This window comes from Aethalodelphis obliquidens, unplaced genomic scaffold (genome assembly GCF_003676395.1).
Source record: "Aethalodelphis obliquidens isolate GAN/ISIS:26980383/991018 unplaced genomic scaffold, ASM367639v1 scaffold5, whole genome shotgun sequence".
In the NCBI taxonomy this organism is placed as follows: Eukaryota; Metazoa; Chordata; class Mammalia; order Artiodactyla; family Delphinidae; genus Aethalodelphis; species Aethalodelphis obliquidens.
The window spans coordinates 52290291-52311115 of NW_020837949.1; the positions used below are offsets into that span (position 1 = coordinate 52290291).

At 38.7% G+C, this 20825-nt stretch overlaps 1 protein-coding gene across 1 annotated transcript in view; it reads left to right on the top strand.

Moving 5' to 3' along the window:
- The first annotated feature begins 265 nt into the window (after positions 1-265).
- ZNF804B (zinc finger protein 804B) overlaps positions 266-20825 on the top strand; it is a 498725-nt gene continuing 478165 nt past the window's right edge. The window contains exon 1 of the mRNA XM_027102382.1: positions 266-967. Within this exon, the coding sequence (XP_026958183.1) occupies positions 860-967 (108 nt within the window). The 5' untranslated portion in view covers positions 266-859. The remainder of the gene's footprint in view (positions 968-20825) is intronic.

Genomic DNA, 20825 nt, shown 5'->3' on the forward strand with positions numbered 1-20825 from the left:
TCGCGCACCTCCTCCACCGCGCCCTCCCGTCATCCCGCCCGCCGCAGCACAGTGCAAAGTTGGCCCAGAGACCGGGTGTAGGGACCAGGGGGCCAGGGCGGCTGATGGCGGGATGCTGGGGCTTCGCGTCCCGCAGCCCGGAGAGCCTCCAGCCGCCGCAGCCGCCGCAGCTGTCACCTCCACGCCGAGCCACGGGCGTGCCCCTCGCCTCCCGGTTGGCTCCGAGTCGTCGCGCTAACAGCTCCCACTCACAAGTCTCCGCGTCCCCAGTTCTCAGCTCTCACCCCAGCCTGCCCCGTCGCCTCCCCCGCCCCGCTCCCCGCCACTGCAGAGCGGGGCAGCGATCTGGCACTCCGAGGACCCCCAGCCACTCTCCCCGCACAGGCTGCTGCTGCTGATTCGCGGCGCCGCAGGGCCGCGGACGCTCGGGCCAGACGCTGGGCGCCCGTGCCTGAGCATCCCCTGCGCGCGCACTGGGTGAGAAGGCGGGGGCGGGAGGGAAAGAGAGGAGGACTTGCTGATTCCCTAGCGGACCCAGGAAGTTGTCCTTAAAATTATATATATCGCCGTCCGCGGCTGAGCAGCCACCTGGCCAGAGCAGCATGTGGACTGGCTCGCCGGGTCACCTAAGTGCTCTGTGGCTGCCGCTGCCGCCGCTGTCAGAGCAGCTGCTGCCGGCAGCAGGAGCCCGGCGCTGGGCGAGGAGCGGGGACGCGCGACTGCAGCGTCCCCTGCTTACTGCTGGCCGCTTCTTCTCCGGAGGTGGCAGTCACTGTTGCTGCTGAAAAACCAGCCCACATTTCCACGGCTGGTCGCCTGGTGAGGAGTTGAGACTCTACACCTCCCGCCCGGAACCCACATGGCTTGTTACCTGGTCATCAGTTCGAGACATCTCAGCAATGGGCACTACCGGGGCATTAAAGGAGTCTTCAGAGGGCCCCTCTGCAAGAACGGATCTCCCTCTCTGGTAACCTGCGCGCGCACACACACACACACACACACGTTCAAAATCAATATAAACAGAAAGAGATATTGTCCTGGCACAATGAGGGGGTGATGGATAAGCTACCTTGCCCGTAGGTATATTGTGTCTGTTTAGACAGTTTATTGACAGACTGTTACACAGTGAGGGGTGTGTGTTTACATGTGTATTTTCAACACAGTCATTAGCATCTATAGTGCTAGGTATGCAAGTATTTACTGAATGCAGTTAAGTGCAGGCTTGTGAAGGTAGCTCCTGTGTGCTGTGTCAAGTTATGAATCTGCTGATTTGGTCAGTATAGAAAGTTTTAGTGGCACTTTATAACCATACTTCATGAAGTCATCAGTTGGGATTAGTTTAATAATGCTGCATTTACTTTATAAGAAAATAAACTCTAAACATTTTGCATCAGGGTCCGGGCAAAAGGAAAAGTGTTGGATCCCGATAGGATGAAATCTAATGCTTCACTATGTAGGTTCTTCAGGGAAAGCCAAAGAGTTCTTTGTGAAAATATGAATTAGACAGTTTTTTGTACTATATACACATGTATTCATGTGCAAATTTGAGAGACTGCTATTTAACTTAGTAAACTATTCAATTTAGTTTACTATTTGATGTATTTTTTGTTAAATGATTTTGACCAGAATCTATGACTTCAGTATATTGTCAGTTCATCCCTTAGTACATACTATAAATCATTTTTTTTAAAGGATTCAAATGTGTTTCAAGAAAAAAAAGTCATGATTTAATTTTTAAAGTTTTGGATTTTTAGTTAGTGACTAAGGGTCTAAACTTAACGATTTTTCTAGTGTAAGGTGAAAACTAGTACTTTAAGTTTTGTATGATATAAAGAGGGAAAATTGAAGGTGTCTGATTTTTATTTATTCATTTTTCGGTTCTCTCCATCATGGTTTAATGTTTCACCAGCATGAATTATTCAAAACTGCAATATATTATAAAAACCTGTGATTAAGGGCTATATGTGATTTGCATGAAAAATCTGAAATCAGAAAGTGCAGGTACCCAGGGATATCACTAGGACTCCTAATTGTGAAAAACTATTGCCTCACATGCTTTCATGTACTGTACAAAGTAGGTCATTGCAAACCCCCTGCAACTATTTAGTATTGAATTAAAAGTGTAAGATGGAATATACTGTTTATATTGGCATTTACAATTAAATTCACAGGGTTAGAAGCGTCTTGAAGGGTTTTAGATGCATAAAGCCCACATTCAATCTTTCTGAGCAGCTGGTCTGAATCTTTCCTATTTTTAAAGATTCTCAGGATCAGAATTTCCGCAGTCTCAGCAAACCACCTTAATGTTTAACAACCCATGCTGTCAGAATCTTCCTTAGAGCAGTCTTAAATTCTTCAAATTTTTCTTTAAGCTCATTTCATCTTGAAACCCGAGAATGTTCCATCTTTCTCATAGATATTTTTCCACCCTTTAAGCTCTGTGGCTGTCTTCCCAGACCCTCTCTGGTTGTGGAAATCTGAATTGGGTAGTGCATTACAGGGTATGTGCCTTAATCATTCACAGTGTAAAGGGAGAATTACTTCATAGTTCTTACATTGTTTAGTTTCATTTAAGTTAGTTAGAACGTGGTGTTAATCTTCCAAAATCTATAGGGTTTGCAGAGGGAATTTCTGTCACAAGGTCAAAAGGTGTCCTGCCTCCCTCCCACCCCGCACCCCTGCTGCCCCATTATGCTCCTTCATCTCCCAGGAGCCTGAGTGACCCCATAGGGGCTGGACATTTGAATGTGGATGTAAGAAGACAGCCCATAACCCACATGGCCCTGCTGGCTGACCAGAGGCTCACACCCACAGGATGCTATTCTTATTCATTATTGGGCTGGTTTTCACTAAAATACTGATTCGTTTACTTTTACCTAGGTTCCACACTTTGATTCACTGGGCTGTTCTCTCCAATGTTTACACGTTTGACTGTACTTAAATTACATTTGCATCATTTTAAAATATCTGAATTAGTCTGCATAGGTATTTCCTAAACCTGATTTATTTTGTCTTCTTTTACATTTTGCTATGGAATTCGAATGACTTTTTCAAGGTTTGAAAAGTTTCTCACATGAGATGAGCAGTATGTGAAAATTGATGTTCATTCATTCTCTGTCATGGGCAGGTTGTTAAGTCAGAAATGCATTCACATTGCATAACATTTAGTCTTTCTCCCTAAATTGAAATAGGTCACTATCTTCTGGACCATAGACCCTTGAGAATTTAAGTAATAGTTCCCTGGTCCAGATGAGTTTATATTTGCCTTCTTCATTAATGAGTTGCAAAGCATAAAACTGAAAGCTGGTTATGCATCATTTTTCTTTTTATATTCAGAAATACACCCCCCCCAAGTTACTTTCAGGTTAACATAAGTTTATTGATTTTTTTTATCAGTACAAATATTAAACTCACAGATCCATAGTATACAGTCATTTATTTTTTATTAAAATATATATCTACTCTGACAGTAATTTTTTTCCAAACTTAGTTCCCAGAATGGCCTCAGATTGACCTCTATGTCAATGACTTAGTTATTTCCAGTCACTGAAACTCAGTTTATCTGCGATTATGGATTGGGGTATGACTCACTGATTTAACTCATTTTCACTAAATTCTACAATGATCTCAACTTTGGTTCTTACTTTTTCAATCTGAGTGTTCTGCCTATTTTAATCCATACTTTTCTGCTTTAGTAGAGCTGTTTAAAAGTAGCGCATAACACAGTTATTGAATAAGACTATTTTGTAACTTTGTTATAGAATGGAGAAAAACCACACTTCCTTTTTCCTATAATGAGTTTCTTCTTTGGTAGTTCTGATATAAATATACCTGGGTAATATGAATTTAACATGTCAGTGTCTTATAATTCTTCAGTTGTATATTTAAAGCAATTGTATAATTTGTCATGTTCAAATCATGTCTGTAGAATCTGAACACGTGATATTAAACTAACAGTAAAAAAGGCAATGATTATATTTATATACACTTTTATTTCAAAGAATTTCATTTAGAAAACATTGAATCATTATATGGAACTCTTGTAGTAAATACGCAATGGGATACTTGAGAAATAAATAAAGCATTGTTTTCCCAAACAGTTTTCACAGATCAGTGAACTGAAAATCCTAGAGTGAAATGCAGTTCCTATCTTCAAAGTGAAAACATGCAAATGTCTTATCTGTTACATCTCTCTTCTTTTTGGTGACTTGGTATGAAAAAAATAGCTTATTGCTTTTCATCCTAATTAGGATGTGAATAATTGATTTGAGTTAGTTTATGTTACTTTAAATCCAGGGATAGATTAAAGAAAAGTGACAGAGAGTATTGCATAGTGCTTATTGGTAAGTCTTCAATTTTAGAAAGTAAATTTATACCCTCCCACATTTTAGGATATTTATCCCCCACCATATTCCAAATCTATAATATGAATGAATGATGACTTTAAAAATCATACACACATGCGCGCGTATTTACACATAGATAGAGATGTAGATACACACATTGTTACCAGTGCTCAAGTATAGGAAGTTACCTATATATTACGTTATAATCTTTACTGTCAGATATGTTAAAGGTAAAACTTACAATCCAGGAACTTAAAAGTTCTTTTACCACCATGTTTGAATTCAAATAAACAAGTAATATCCTCTTGTAGTGTCAAAAATATATTTGAATAGATTCTTAGTTATCTTAAGTAATGTAAAATATCATCTCAAATTTAGAGACAAGTGTGGTTTGTTATAGTTTATTTAATCTGTGTGTGGTCAGTATTAAGACTATCATTCAGGATATGTAGTGATTAAATGTTAATGATAATCATTTTTGTATATTTTATCTGTGGTACATGGTTAGCTTATTAGAGTGATACTTCTTAAGAAGTGCTTATTCCTGGGAACACTATAGATAGACACCAGGAATATCTGTGTCTGGGAATGTCTGTTGTCTTCCTCTGAAATATTTGATGTGAAGGAAATTCTTGGGATTTTCATCTCAGCAACAGATCAGGGTCCTTGGATGTTGTTGTTTACTTGTTATTTTGTTTTGTTTAGTGATCTTATTCTAAGTTATATATCTGACTAAATTACCTAATTGAAGGAGGTGGCATACAAACAAACAAGCATTTTAAATGGACTAAAAAATTCTATAAAGTTCTCTTTTAAAAATGATCAGTGTATATGTATAACTGAAAGAAGTTCTAGAAAAGATTAATTACCTTGAGGATGTATCTATTCAGAGAATCCCTTATGAGGAAATGAGTGCAGCTACAACCTTGCTCTTTTTTCTAATGCCTATAATAATTGCATGTATTTCACTTATGCTTAATAAGTGCATGTTAAACACATCCAAAAATGCTCTCAAACTGATGCACTTTTCATGTACCAAATATGATTATGAAGATATGCTCTCCCGTAGAGAAGGCACCTGCCTCCTCTTCTTTAATTCATGAATACATATACTGCCTTTTATGTTGAAACTTTCAGATGTTTTCAGTAAAGAAGACTCAGTTACAATTCTTACAATGCATGTTTTCTTTATGTCAAGTATGGTATTAAGCAGTCTCCTGTCCTCTAGTTGCCTTTTCAACCCATTTCTTCTCTCCCCCAGCTAACTGATTTCGGAAACTTGTAGTTGGCATTATGCTTTCCAAAATAAGTCTCAACTTTCTAGGACTTAATTTATGTTTCTGTAACTTCAGAAGGTTTTCATGATAAGAAGAGTCCAGTAAGTATTTGAGTGCTATAATGTGTGACTTTATTAGCTCATACTACATTTATTTCACAATTAAAATTTGACGAGTCAGTCTCTTGATTTGTTTCTTTTAGACTTACAATTAAGATAAACTCTATTTTAGGTTTCTGCCCTATATTTTGGAAACAAAATAAAATGTATTTTCATCATGTGTAGGCTAAACGGGGATGGTATTTAGCATAGAACTTAATCATTTGTAGTTTTTTTAAAAAAGTTAGCCTTAGTTGTAACTGTGAAATCTTTGTTATATAATGTATATGCACTAAGATACATACTTCCCATGTGTTAAATATTAATAGGGTTTGAGATGTCAGTAGGATTAAGGCTGTACTGGGAGCAAAGATCAAGAAGAGTAATATATATTTTGAATAACTTTATGAAGTGCATTTCAGTATGAATTTGGTTTGTCAAAATACACATTGGCAGAAAAATTCTTTAGTACATATGTACATATTTTGTAGAAAATAATTTGAATCAAAATTGAAATAAAAATGCTACTTTGTTTGAAAATGTCTTTTGGTTTTAACAAATATAGTGTTCCAGGTAATTCCTATAAAATGACAGGTGGCAGCCTTTTGTAGATAGATTTTGTAAATCAGGCTTACTTAGTGGATAAGGTCTAGAGAGAGAAATTAAATATTTGATATGTTCTCATGCAGTGTAGAGTTATGATGATAATAGGAATATATAAATCACCGAGTTCCAGAGTCTCTCTTGCATTGGAAATACTTATTGGACGTGAAAAGAAACTGTGGAAAGATGAATTACTCCATAGTTAGACAGCATTCTCAGTTGTAACTAAGACATTGTTAGCTTATTGAAGACAAAAAATGCAAAGGAATATTATACAGTATTTAAAATGGAAAGGGATTTTAAAAATATTCACTAATGATCCTACTTTTCCCGAAATGGACCCCTGATAACATGCATTGAACTAAATGCTTCTTTCATTCAAATTTGATACCTAAAATTTAAATGTTAGCTTCTAAAAAACTGACAGTGTAATTTTCCTTCACATATAAAGAAAGCTATAGAGCTAACTATCTTTCCTTTCTTCTTTGGCTGTTGGGAAACCCAGAGACAAATGTGTGCTTCACACGTGATGGGGATTGACGTTGGCCTTCAAAACAGCATGATGTCCTCACCCCTACTCATCTCCTATTCCCGGTCTAGCTCTTATTTTAATTTTATTTTCCATGACTTTCATTCTTTTAAATTTATATTTATTGTTTTAACGTATAAAGTTTATTTTAGATGACTTAGGTCTGCTGTGAAAGCAAGCAGGCTATAAATAAATAATAAAATATAGACCCTCCAACTCTAGGGATGCTGCTCAGGATTTTAGACTGGACAGTCTTGAGCGTGATTCCCAGAGAGGATGCATTTTGTTCATTTGTAGCAAATATAATTAGGGCTGCCAATTTTTTGCTTTGAGAATTGGCAGATTCCTTTTGGCAAGTTTGCTTTCACTTTTGTGTGGGTGTAAGAGGCAGAACATAGTTTATTTTGAAACGCGTACTGCCAATTTATTTTGTTTTTCTAAACAGTCTTTTCCCTCCCCGTTATTCTTCTTGCCATTGATCCTTATTCCTTTCATTAGCATGGTTACTGTTTTTTTCCAGCATCTTTTTTGGTTCCCGTATAAATGATGGCATATACTTCGAACTCCAGAGGCACAGGCCCCTGCAAATGGTGAGAGACACCCCGTTCTGTCTGCTGCCCCACCCAAGCCTGCAGGTTCCTTCTCTGTCCACCATCCACACGTAACATTCATCTCTAGCTCAGAATTTAGAGCTTCCCCCGTATCTCCATTCAGAACCCACCTCCTACCAGTGTTCTTCCCCTGTCCTCTTTCTCACAGCTATTACACAGCACTTCATTTGTCTCATGTTACCTCCCAGCGACAGAAAAATACCATCAATTTCCCCCCACATGTGTCCTTTTCAGATCTCCATTTTGCTATGAATAATTATGTTCCCTAACATGTTCCTTGGCAAGCAAAGGTGATATGCATTTCCTCTTTGTGAATGATATAAATACCAGATTCTAAAGAGAAGATAACTATTGAACGCCTTATTGAATGATGGAGGGGATGGAGGAGGCTCACTGAAATCTGACCCTCCCTGTTGATTTGCTTCATCTAAATGTGAAGTCAAGAGACAAAGAGGTGTCCATACTGCGTATTTTCTTAGTATCTGAACATGTTCATAGTCCTTGGGTGATATCTAAGAGTCTTCATGATCTAGCCCCCACCTACCTCTTCAACTTTAACTCTTTTGTCCCAACTGATCCTATGGTCCAGCCATACTGAGCTACTCAAAGCTCTTGACTATGATGGGTGTTTATAGACCTTTATGTTATTGCCTATGCTGTTCTGTCTGCTACAAATCCTCTTTTTGCCATCATTTTTTGGGACATACCTTATATATTCTTTCAGACTTAATTAAAGAGTTGGGTCCTCATGTGAGTCTACACGAAGTTCCCTTATCTCGTGGGTCAGGTGCTTCTTTTTCAGGCTCTAGTCACATCCATTGCTTGCCTTGATAATCACTGAATTGCGTTTGTTTATTGGTCTCCATTTCGCCATGAGATGTTAGATCCTTGGGGTTGTGTTTGCCATTGTCCTTATATCCCCAGAGCTAAGCACAGCTTCTGGTTTATTATTGATTTCAATAGAAAACAAAAGGATTTCAATAGAAATTTAACTGGTATAAATATGTTCCCTTTGTTCCTGCTGGTAGCTCCAAGAAGAAAACTTTTCCTTAGAGAATTTTTTTCCCAAGTAGTTAGTCAGAATCTTTTAGAATGCAAACTGTTCTACTGGATTAAGTGGCCACTGTTTTCATGGTGATCCTTCTTACTTTCAATTCTACCAAGATCCTTTGGTCAGTTGCCTCAAGTATAATTTAATACTTCCTATTATTCCCAATTGCAGAGTGCTTTATTCCGTGTAACCGTTTCTGAACATCTTTTGTTAAAGGCCACAAGAGGCTGAAGATTGGCTCTATATAAATGGATGAAATTCATACCTGAGTTAGTCAAGCCATATTTTTCATTGGCACATATTTAGTAGCTTCTGTGAAACGAATTACAAGTTAGGAACTTGACCATTCCCTTCCTATTTAGGAGTGTGTCGTAAGGAGGAAAAATAGTGGTTCACACACCATTTCTCCTTTTCTCACTCTCATTTTTCTTTCTTTTGAAAAAGAGACAATAATTTCCTGATCACTGGCCACTGTATCCCTTGGGAAAGCACCATCCTGGAGCAGCTACAGGGTGGTTATTGCATAATTACCAACCCTCTCCGACTTATCAGTCACACACTTTCCAGCAAGGTTTTGCTAGTACTTTTTTTGTCTTGGATTAGTCAGGATATGGTCACTGTTCACAAAAGAAGCTTGAACAACTTCTGAACAATGAACTTTAGCTAAAATATCCAGCCATCTCCAGTGGACATACAGAAAGATAGTAATAGTCTCCAGAGTGGAGAGAATCAGGTCTTTTGTATGGTCAGTTTCTTTTGCTATAGTTGTTAACAAATATTTGACTTCTTTGTCTTATTTAGTGGATATAAACATTGGAAGGACTCTTAGCAATCTGGTTTAGCCTCCCCCTGTATATATTTTAATATAGCACTGTGATAGCAGAATAATGACTTCCCAAAAATGTCCACATTATAATCCTCAACACCCTTGACTCTGTTAACTTACATAGCAAAAGGGACTGTACAGATGTGACTAAATTAAGACGTTGAGAAGGTTTTCCTGGATTATGCAGGTGAGCTCAGTGGAATCACAAGGACCTTTATAAGAGGGAGGCAGAAGTGTCAGAGCCAGAGAGAGAGAGCTTTGAGATGCTATGCTGCTGGCTTTTGAAGATAAAGGAAGGGGCCACAAGCCAAGGAATGCTTACGACCTCTTGAAGCTAGAAAAGGCAAGTAAATCGATTTTCCCATAGAGCCTCCAGAAAAATCACAGCCGTGCTAACACCTTGATTTTAGCTTAGTAAGACTTCTGACTTAATGGACTATAAGATAATAAATTTGTTGTCTTTTAAGCCAGAAAGTTTGTGGTAATTTGTCAGAGAAGCCATAGAAAACGAACACAACTACTCTTAACATGGGTGAACATTTCCAGTGGTAGGGGACCTCTCTGCTCACCAACGTGATTGATCCTCTAGTGAGACTAGTATAATTAACGCTATGTCTCCTCTGCCCTCCCCAAATGTCTCTGCCTCCTTCCATTTACTCACTGGTCCTCAGCATGCCCTTTGGAAGCAAAAGGATAGATCTACAACCTCTTCAGTGTTAACATCCTTTCAACTGTTCAGAGAGAGTTGGTGATTTTTCATAAAAGGACTGAAAAATTTGTGAGAACTAACTAACCTCCTTCCATGTACATCACTTGCTTTATTTTCTTATATATTAATTGAACTTTGTACAACTCAAAATGCTTGATTACACTTTTTAATGTGATAGATGTTTTGAAGTACAATATACTGATGTTTCTTATATTCTTGAAAGGTGGTAAACTCAATAAAATATTTTCATATATTTAGACAAATATCATCCACACTTTCAAATCATGTCTACTTTTTCCAGATAGTTCCCTTTTACACTGTATACATCATTTATACAGAAGATAAACTTAAGAACACAAAACCAGATCGTTTTAAAGGCACATTTTAATGCTATCTCTCTTAGTTTGTTTAGTCTTTGATTTAGATATCTGAACATTTCCTAGGGGGCAAAAAAAGCTAGTTATAAATAAAAAGTGATGGGATGAGTTGAAATTATAATTTCATGAAATCTTCACCATTTTCTATTCTAGACATAGTGGTATCTAAATGGAAAGTTATTTTTTAACTTTTGTACTGAAGTATAATATAATATATAAATTGTCACAAATCATAAGTGTACAGCTTTTTAATGCCTCAGATGTAGTATAGAATATTACAACTTCCTGGTAGCCCCAGGCGTGCCCGTTACCAAGCACCACCCAACCCAAAGGCAACTATTGTCCTAATGCCAGATTATAAACTGCCTTATTTTTTTAAAAATGATATTAAAAAGAGATGTAGTAAAAAACATACGTACTTGCAGCTCAACTGACAGCAAGGCCCTCTTTTTGGGTGGGGATAGGTAACTAGACAATGTTTCATCTGCTTACTGTCCTACTTCACTTTGACTGACCACAGCTAACTTAACTAGTTGAAACAAATGAACAAAAGAAGATAATTACATTTATGTCCCTTTTACTTCCTGTTCATGATGATGATATACTTTTTCTTTATGATCTAGTGTTCTTGAACCAGGCTTCTTATTACTTGACTTCAACAAATCCATAGTCAGCTAAAATTGGATCATTTTTGTTTTTCACAGCATGTAATAAAATCTGAATTTCTTGTAATTATTTCCCCAGTTGTAAAATCACCATTTTTTTTGTAACTTTAAATAAGAATGCTTTATAAATATATAATTATCTCCCAAGAAAAGAATACTGATTCAGTAAGTATGAATGGATTTATGCTAATACAGCACAGGGATTATATCCAAGGTGACATTTGTGAAGTATTTCATTATCTTTCCCTTAATAGTACATGTTGAAATTCAAAGATCTGACCATCATGTAGATTTCGATATCTCTTGAGAGTCGTTAGGAATGGCTCTGTTGAGTTTTCGTTATTCGAGGGGAGATGTGAATTATGTATTTAGTGGAAAAATAGTAAATGATTAAAGGAAAGAAACCTCTAGCTTGGAACTCTCATAAAAAATGAAAGTTATGTGCAAATGATGTGTAAACTTTATTGCAAAAGTTGTTAAAATTTCACACGCACGCACAAAGGTAAAATACAAGTTTGTGTTACTATCGAAACAGGATTATTGCCAAGGAGATTATAGATAAAACCCAAACAATGCTTATATTAATCAATCCTAAATTAAATGAATTTAAATATGTTTAAAGAACTGATCGTGTATTTTCAATCAAATGTAATGCTTGTCTTCCAATATCCATATGCTACATGGTATGAGTTCAAGAGTTCTGCATTATGTTGCTGGAAGAAGTTTTAGTGACGATCACTGATGATGCTTTCTTATGATTATAGAAGGAAGATTTGTGAAATTACATTATAAAGGAAAAGTAATAAACTGCAGTACATTTTCCTTTATGTGTTCCTTCCAACAGTGTCACTTTGCTGTAAATTTTTTTAAAAAATCACACTCAGTTCCGTCCTCTGTGATCATCAGAATAGACTCCACCCCTGAAAGTGATAGAGAAAATCAGTTTTCCACAAGGAACAGAATAGGTGAGAACACATAACTGGAGAAAAATTATAATTGGCATAAACATATTCATAGGGAGTGGTCTTACGTGGACTTATATAGTATATAGGCATCACTTAATCTGCAGATCCTAGAATTAGATCCAGTAGACAGTAACTGGAATACAACTTCTGATCTACTTGTGTGACAAAAATTTGGGAACATAAAGTTTTAAATTCTTCATTAAGTCATGAATATAAGACTAGTTCTAAGGTTCAGTTTCTGACTGTGATGAGCACTGGGTGTGATGAAGTGTGGGAGGACCTTCAACCTCACAGTTTCTTACCCGTCTGTTTGGAAACAAGTCACTAATGTTTGACCAGTGGTTTTCATGTTGCTGTAGTTGTTCTTTTATTTTTCCATGTATTCTTTGTTCAAAGGAAATCTTAGGAGCCAGGCAAAATAGATGGAACCTTTGGCTAAAGGTGGGGGAGAGAAGCTCTTGGATAGTGAAAGCCTCCTCCTTTTCCTCTGTATCTGGGCAAGAATGCTGGGCAGGGAAGACACATCTGGGCATAAGCCCTGGAGCTTTATGATTTGAATACCACTTAGATGGACCATGAAGGGTAAGAATCCGCTGTTTCCAAAACATAATTAAAATGCATATATCTTATGCAGAGTAACTCAATTAACTATTTGACACATTGCCAGTTAATTCCATCACTAGACATTGATTAGATATTACTTTCACTCTAAGTTTGCAGTTTTTAAGGTGACTTTGGGATTTCAGAACACCTTCGTGAATAAGCTCGAGGAAGCTCAAGTTTTTTCCTGAGCTGAGTCCCTGAGGAGACTTTAGAGTTGATGGGAAATAGCCAATGTGTGGGACAGAAATCTAGATAGAGGAGCCTGGTCTGGGAGAAGCCTAAGATTTCTAGAATTGAAAACAGAAGAACATTTCAATTGAGGAGTCAAAGTCATTCATTCACTTATTCATCCAATCATATTTAACAAGTATTGTAAGGGTCTGCTATTTGCCCAACCCTTGTTGGCCATGTAGCAAAACTGAAAGATAAATCACGCTATGGGAAAAGAAGATATAGTTTTCATGCACCAAATACTCCTGGGAAGTAGTTCTACCTACCAGCTTTGGTAAGTGACCAAACTCCTTTGGATAAAGCAGAAGAAAGAAGGTGGGGGGGAGCATCTGAAATGGATGAGCAGAGAATGTGGTTCAGTTGGCCCATGGCACTGAGCACTTAGGTCAGTTTAAAAGTAATTTTGACCTAGACAATTCTAAACTTTTATCTCTAGGCTTTATCATTTTGTCCTTTTGTTTTGTTTTCCTTTGGATCTTAGTAAATTTTCTTTTTTTTAAACTTCGGCTGACCAAGGAAATGACAGCAATTGAAGTCAGGGTTCCTGTAATCCTGCTGACATTATTGTGGGATGTAGCCTACAAGGCCAGCACTGAAAGTCTAATCAGCTGAGGGATGAAGGGATGTGGTAGACATAGTCCCTAGAAGAGAGAAAGCATCAGAGCACTAGACAGGGCTTCATGTGGTGGTGTGAGGGCCTGAGTGCCTCCCTTTCTCTTGAGGTTCTGTATGTGGGGGAGGCATGGTTGGCCACCCCCATAGAGAAGGTCCTGTCTCTATTCTTTGGAGAATCTTCTGTTCTTAGTGGCCGATGCCAGACGTTTCAATTTAGATGCTGCTAACTGCAAATATACATAAGAAACATCTCTTCATCCTGCTACTGATTTAGTCTTTGATGTGAATAAAGAACCTGGAAAAGATTCTTCTCATAACCTAATACCTCAGGTGTTAGGTCCCTAAAAGAAAAAGAAGGAGACCACTGAGGAAATGAAAGCATAGGAAGGGAGCAGTGAAGATAAGTCTTATTTCAAAGTTCAGCTTTGGAAGGGCTTTAGGGGCTCCTAGAGAGTGGAGACCACCAAGAGGAAGGCCCCAAGAGAACGGGGAGGACCTAAAGGGCCCTGGTTGGAAGAGCTCTATGCTATCCTGCTTGGAAGATATACACACCTGTCACCCCGGGTCCCAGTGGAAAATTCTCAGGGCAATTATAGCTCTGCCTTGAAGCTGATGGAGTTCAGATCCTAAGTTTTCACAAATGATTTGGGGCCCTTACTACATGTTGGGCACTGTCCAAGGTGCTGATGATAGTGAGGTAAACACAATCGACATGGTTGGTATCTCTCCCAGTGGAGACTACAGACAGAGAATGAACATAGGCAGTAAACAGATGTTTATTTCACAATACCCCTAGTTATAAATATACAAGTTCTTTTGAAGAAAAAGTAACTGATTCTAAAGAGGGATAACCCTCCTAGTGCTAGGACCATGGGAAAATTCCCAGAGTAAATGATGGCTAATTTGAGACATGAAGAATGAATAGGAATTATCCTGACACAGAGCCCTGAGGCAGGACCCAGAGAAAGACTCCCAGGCCTGGGATTTGCATGTGGGCTGAGGGACTGAGGGGGTGCAAGACAAGGCAGGACTGGCAGGTAAGGGTCAACCACGTCTGCTCCTGTAGGCTATGTAACAACGAAATAAGGAAACCGTCTCAGGTAGAAATATGGCTTTTAATCTTAGTACAGAACTAAACAGTCTTTGGTCCTGGCATGAGTACTTCTAATTACTTCCTGTGGGTTGTGCCACACGAGATAGGAGGAAACCATGGCTTTTTCTGCTGTTACAAACAAAAATCAGAAATGATTTATAAACAAGAAAATAAGAGTACTGGAGTTGAATCATCATTAATCTTAGTTTCCTGTGTAAGTCCATTAAAACTAGGCTGTATAGGGCTTCCCTGGTGGCGCAGTGGTTAAGAGTCCGCCTGCCGATGCAGGGGACACGGGTTCGTGCCCCGGTCCGGGAAGATCGCACATGCCGCGGAGCGGCTGGGCCCGTGAGCCATGGCTGCTGAGCCTGCGCGTCCGGAGCCTGTGCTCCACAACGGGAGAGGCCACAACAGTGAGAGGCCCGCGTACCGCAAAAACAAAAACAAAAACAAAAACTAGGCTGTATAAAGAGAGAAGAATTGAGAATTAACTTTATAGATCTGCACACAAGAATGATATTATGATTTAAGTTTCACTCAAAATACTCCTCTTTGATGTTTTAGGGTAACAGGGGGTGGTCTGGCCGAATGAGGGTTTTCTTGCTTTAAGGGTAGATAACATTTGTATCCAGAAAGCAAAAGAAAATGGAGGGTTTTTAGAATGTTTTGAATCAATTATAAAAACTCATTTTGTCTTTGTTAGGGAAATTTTCTCAGAAGGTATTAGACACCATTAATATAATAACATTGAAGACCCAAGGTAATAGTAACTTCTTTAGATGAGGTACCTCTCTGGATCTCTGAAATGCCACTAAAAATGTATCCCTTCTAGTGTTGTATGGTGACAAAGGTTGCATGTTTTTATATCAAAAATTTAAAATAAAAAAACCATGATGTGAGGAGGGCTTTACGGTGCTGTCTATGTACATATTTTCCCTTGTTTTATGCATTTACTCCTCCACCCCTACGCTTTTAAGGTGAGAGCATGGATATTTTCCCTTCATATTTTAAGTATAGAGAAGTGGTTAAGCATATAGATTTGAGTTGGACTGAACTGGTTTGACCTCTGACTCCAGCTCTAACTAGTTGTATGACTACTTCAGTACTAAGAGCCACAGCTTGTTCATTGGTGATGCTACTCGCCTTACGGGGCCATTGGAAGCTGTGCGTGAGCAAATGGATACTAAGTGCTTAGCAGATTTTTCTGGTGCATAGTAAGCGTGAAATGAAGACAGTCGATGGTTCCTCCTGGAGCACATGGATTGTTCTGTTACTCCTGCAGCACGTGGATTGTTCTGTTACGAACAGGTTTCCTTGACCCCTTAAAGTGTTCTAAGCACCTACTGCAAACTTAGCACTTGTATCAAATTGTTGAAACTGTTGCTGCTTTGGATGATACTTTAAGATGGCTCTTTACCGTAGCTGTGTTTTCTTGGAAGACAAGTATAGGCTTGGGGGCCGGTTAGCTTTCTGTTTAACGCAACACTTGCAAAAAGAAACCCCGGGTTTTCACAACTTTCACAATGAAAATGCTCAGTGTGCCCTACTTTCCTGATACAGCTTTAATTCAAGACAAGGATACATTTGAAGTGGCTTTTCCATTTGTCCTGTTTTTGTCAAAGCGAATTGAGTTAAGCAGATAAATTGTTTTTATGATCTTGCTGCCATGTGGAAGGAATTTTTCTCTTCCTTTCCATACAGATAGATATTTAATCTAAAACTACTAACTCTGTGATGATAAGTATTCACCCTCTTACTGTGTTTAAATATCTTTATTTCACTGCCTTTGAAAATTCTAAGGAACCAATCATGTATTTTTCTCTCCCCAATAACAACCTGCTTTAATAGTAAAATATTTGAAGTGAGGACATACTAGGTAACTGAGGATTGTATATGTTACACCTATGTTCACATTATGAGCAAATATTAAGGTCCATGTGTAGGTATAAGCTTTTGTGCACATACATTCTGCTCGGAAAATATTCAGTCATTTTGTTTCATTTGCCACTTCATGATGCAAAAAAGCATTTGTATCTGTCTAGTCAGGATAACAGAGCCATTTTCAGCTTTTCAAACAGAGGGAAGCAATGCAAGGAATTGTTTACAAATGTGTTGAAAAGGCTGAGGGAGAGAAAAGGGGAAGATGCTATTACCCAGAGGTTAGTAACTGCAGGAAATCGCTGCGGCCTCTAGGGTTGGAGGAGCAAAGGAGAAAGTGGTACCTAAACCCTACAAGCCTTACTCTGGTGGTGATGCTGCTTCTGCCACCACCTCACCACTGCTCTGCAGTCATCCAACAGCTTGCAGTCCCATTGGGGCTGGTGGATTTGCTGCCTGAGTGGCTGGTGCCTACAATTGGAGGCTGCTGGCACCACTGTGCTGCTACCGCAGAGGCCAGCAGTTGTCTGGTGCTGCCGCCACCAGTACCAGAACCCGTGAGCGCTAAGTGCCAAGGTGGCTGGACAAGCTGAAGAAGGAAAATCATGGCTTGCTTTCTTTTTCCTCACTTCCACTCTGACACCAGTCTTCCCATTGGCAGACCTAACCAGAAACCAGCTGGCAAGGAGCTCTGGGATGCACAGTTTATGGGTTCCAGTCCCCAAGGAGAGAGGAATGATGAGGATAGAACTGATTGCCAACAGAGAAATACCGAGCACTGCAGTTACACCACTTTCTTCAAGATTGCGGAAAGTAAGAGGGAGAGGCATTAAATAATAGAGGAAATTACGTTTTATCTGTTATATAGAAATCCGAAGGATGTTTATGTTCAGCCTAGACCTTATGGGTATTAGGTTCCTATTGCTGCTGTAACAAATTACCACAAACTTAGTGGCTTCAAACAACACAAATTTATTATTCTTCAGGTCTGTAGGTCAGAATTCCCACAGAGGTCTTGCTGGGCTAAAATCAAGGTGTAGGTAGGGCTGCTTTCTTTCAGGAAGATTTAAAGGACAGCCCATTTCTTTGTCTCTTCCAGCTTCTAGAATTTGCCTATGTTCGTTGGTTCATGGCTTCCCATCTCTATGTTCAAAGCCAGCAAGTTCTTCTCCTGCTGCCATCTCTCTGATTCTCTGTAGCTGGAAAAAAAACTCTGTACTTTAAAGGACTTATGGGATTAGATTGGGCCCACTTGGATAATTCAGGCCCCTCTCCTCATCTCAAGGTCCTTAGTTTTAATCACATCTGCAAAGTCCCTTTTGACATGTAAGACAGTATTCACAGCTTCTGAGAATTAGATCGTGGGCATCTATGGGGACCATTATTCTGTTTACCACAACTCAGAATTTTGGATTCATAGGCATCTGTGGTTATTCACTGGTTATTATCTCCCATAGGTATCTCAAACACATGATATCCAAAACTAAATTAACCTTCCACCAAGTGCATGCTTTCTTAGTTAGGGACATCATCTTCATTTAACGGTGTAGGCTTGAATCTTGAGACTATTTTTCTTTAATTCCTCATCAGATTGGTAAATCTGCTCATTTTAACTCCTAAATATTTCTCCAATCTACCCCTTCCCTCCAACTTTCCTACCACTCCTACCTTCTTGAATGCAAGCATTTTCCATTTTCCTGAAAATAAAATAATCCTTGATTAACTGTATGGCATTTATGCTAGCTGGTGGAGCTACCCCACGTTGTCTGCTCCAATGGAGTTTACAGCCTAGAATGGAAACACACACGTTAAGCAAATAAACCTGTATGATATATGTTCTAGAAGAGGACCTTTCTCATTTTTCTGATTATGATTCATTTTTCAAAAATTTTCTGAATATTCTAGAGAAAGGCCATCAAGTTGGCTGATTTAAATTCAATCAATAGTAAGTACTCTTGGTATATGTATGTTGCTTCCCCTGATTCTGGAGGATAGAGAGGGAAAATAAGACTGCTAAATTACATGTCATGTATGGCAACTTAGTTACTTGTAGTAAACTCAAGCGAGAATGGCCTTAAGAGCCCATCTTCATCTGTTGTTGTTTAAATGGGGTTGAACTAATGATTTGAAGCCTCTACACTGGACTTAAAGAATCACAATGCCTTGGGTGGGGCCTGGATGTGCAGTTTAAATAAGCAGCCCATGAGTTTGTTGTACACATTAACATTGTAGAATTATTGAACCAATGTGAACTTACCAATACTCCTTGGATTTACTTGGATTTAGAACTTCAGAGGCCAGAGCTGAGGAGGGTTTTATGACTTGCTCACTCTCCTTTCTTCGCTGGTAATTCCTATGGGAATCCCCTGTGATGCTTGCTTGGAGTTCAGACACCTGTCAAATGCCCAGTTCACAATGGTAGTAACAGGTAGGGAGCACTTATTCTACATCAGACATACTGTGCCCAAACAAGCCTTTCACAGATTGTCTCACTTAATTCTTAAAACAATCTTAAGATGGAGGCACTATTCCATCTGCTACTGAGGGGCAGAGAGCTGTGGTTGGACCCAGGACCTTCAGAAGCCAAAGCTCAGGTGTGAAACCACTTGACTGAGAATTGATTATTCTCTCTCTATGCCCCCATGACAATTTTCACTTTCATTTATTACAACAGAATGGCATTTTAATTGTCGACTCACATACTTGTTTCTCTTTTGTTGAGTCTCCTGGCAGTAGGACCTGTCTCTTCTTTATCCAGGTAAATGACAGCACCTGGATGCTACAGAGTCCGGGGCTTAGTAGGCATTCAGTGACACTCTTATCTCCTTGGTCATTCTTTTACACATTCATTCAATCTTAGTTGATTAGAATGGGTCAAAATGAAAATATTAACTGAAAAGTAAAATTCGAGTATCTACACATATGACAAATTTAAATAAAAATTTGACAAAATATTCAGTTGTACAGCAATGTGTAGGTATAATTAACAAATGTTCAGATTTTAGTAAGGAACTAATGGTGCAAACTCTTGTAATTGGCAATTACACAAAACTATAAAGCACTTTCCAGGAGCCCAAAGACACTAATAATGTGTAATAATTAAAAAGTGAGGCACTTTTCTGAAATTTTATCTCACATAAATTGCAAATAACATAATTTTTCAAGGTGAAAACCCCAAATTATTTCTGTCCATAGGAGAAAATTAAAATGTGTATATTGCTTCCATTATTGTTATGTACTTTTTCTTACTTTGTCATATACTAATTTTGCTCATAGGTATGAATATTAAACATCAATTTATGTATGTCAGGTGACAAGGCACAGTGGGGTTATTACCTTTTTCCTTCGGGTACATATGATTAAGCAGCCAATTTTTTGTTAGAAACATATAATGGAAACAAAAACCCACAAAACCAACATAAGTCCATCTTCATCTTGTTAGAATTTGAGCTCTTTAAAATAATAATTAAAAAATTCCTTCATAAATATATTAAGCTACTTAATTACAATGGTGGGTGATTTTTTAAATGTTCACATTATTATTGAAGAATATAAATTGGGTATTCACAACACACATTAATAAAAGTTAATTAACTGATCAGGGTCCAATTGTCAGAGTTGGTATTTGAACATCTATCAAAGGGTAGCTCAGATTCTTCCCGCGGATATTAAGAGCAGCAGCGAAAGCCTGCTGGAGCACTTACTCTGTGCTTACCCTGCTAGGAGATTTTCTAGAATATCTCTAGACTACTGGATCCTTGCTGTGGAAGCATTATGTATCAACAGCTTGACTAATTGGCCCAACATTCTTGAGGTCTCCCAAAGCTGTTGGTCAGAATTCAAACCATCTCATGCCCTTGTCACAAAGCTTACTGTCATAACTGCATTATGGAAACGGCAAACTTTCAGAGCACACTCTGAACTCTGATGAATTCAACAAACACTTATTGAGTTGCTGGTTATTTTCATGTGTATTTTATCTCATTGAATATTTGGGTGCTCATTCAATTTATAGGTGAGCAAACAGAGGCCCAGAGAGGTTAAATAACTTTCTCCAGGTCACAGTCAGCCAGCAGAACATAGGAGATTTGAACATGAATCTTCTAATGTGAAACTGAGAACTCTTTGCACTGTGTGAGTAGGTTGCTTTGACAAATATTTGTCAGGCTGATAAGGAATTATTTGCTTCAAGAGGGAAAAAGATACCGACCCCTGCCAAACCACTTTAACTGACTTAAGCAAAAGAGAAGAAATTATTGGAAGGAGTCAGGGGTAGAAAATGCCACCAGGCCTCAGCCAGGGCTGGGAAATAGAATCAGGAGCTGAAGTGATTCTATCTCTCCACTAT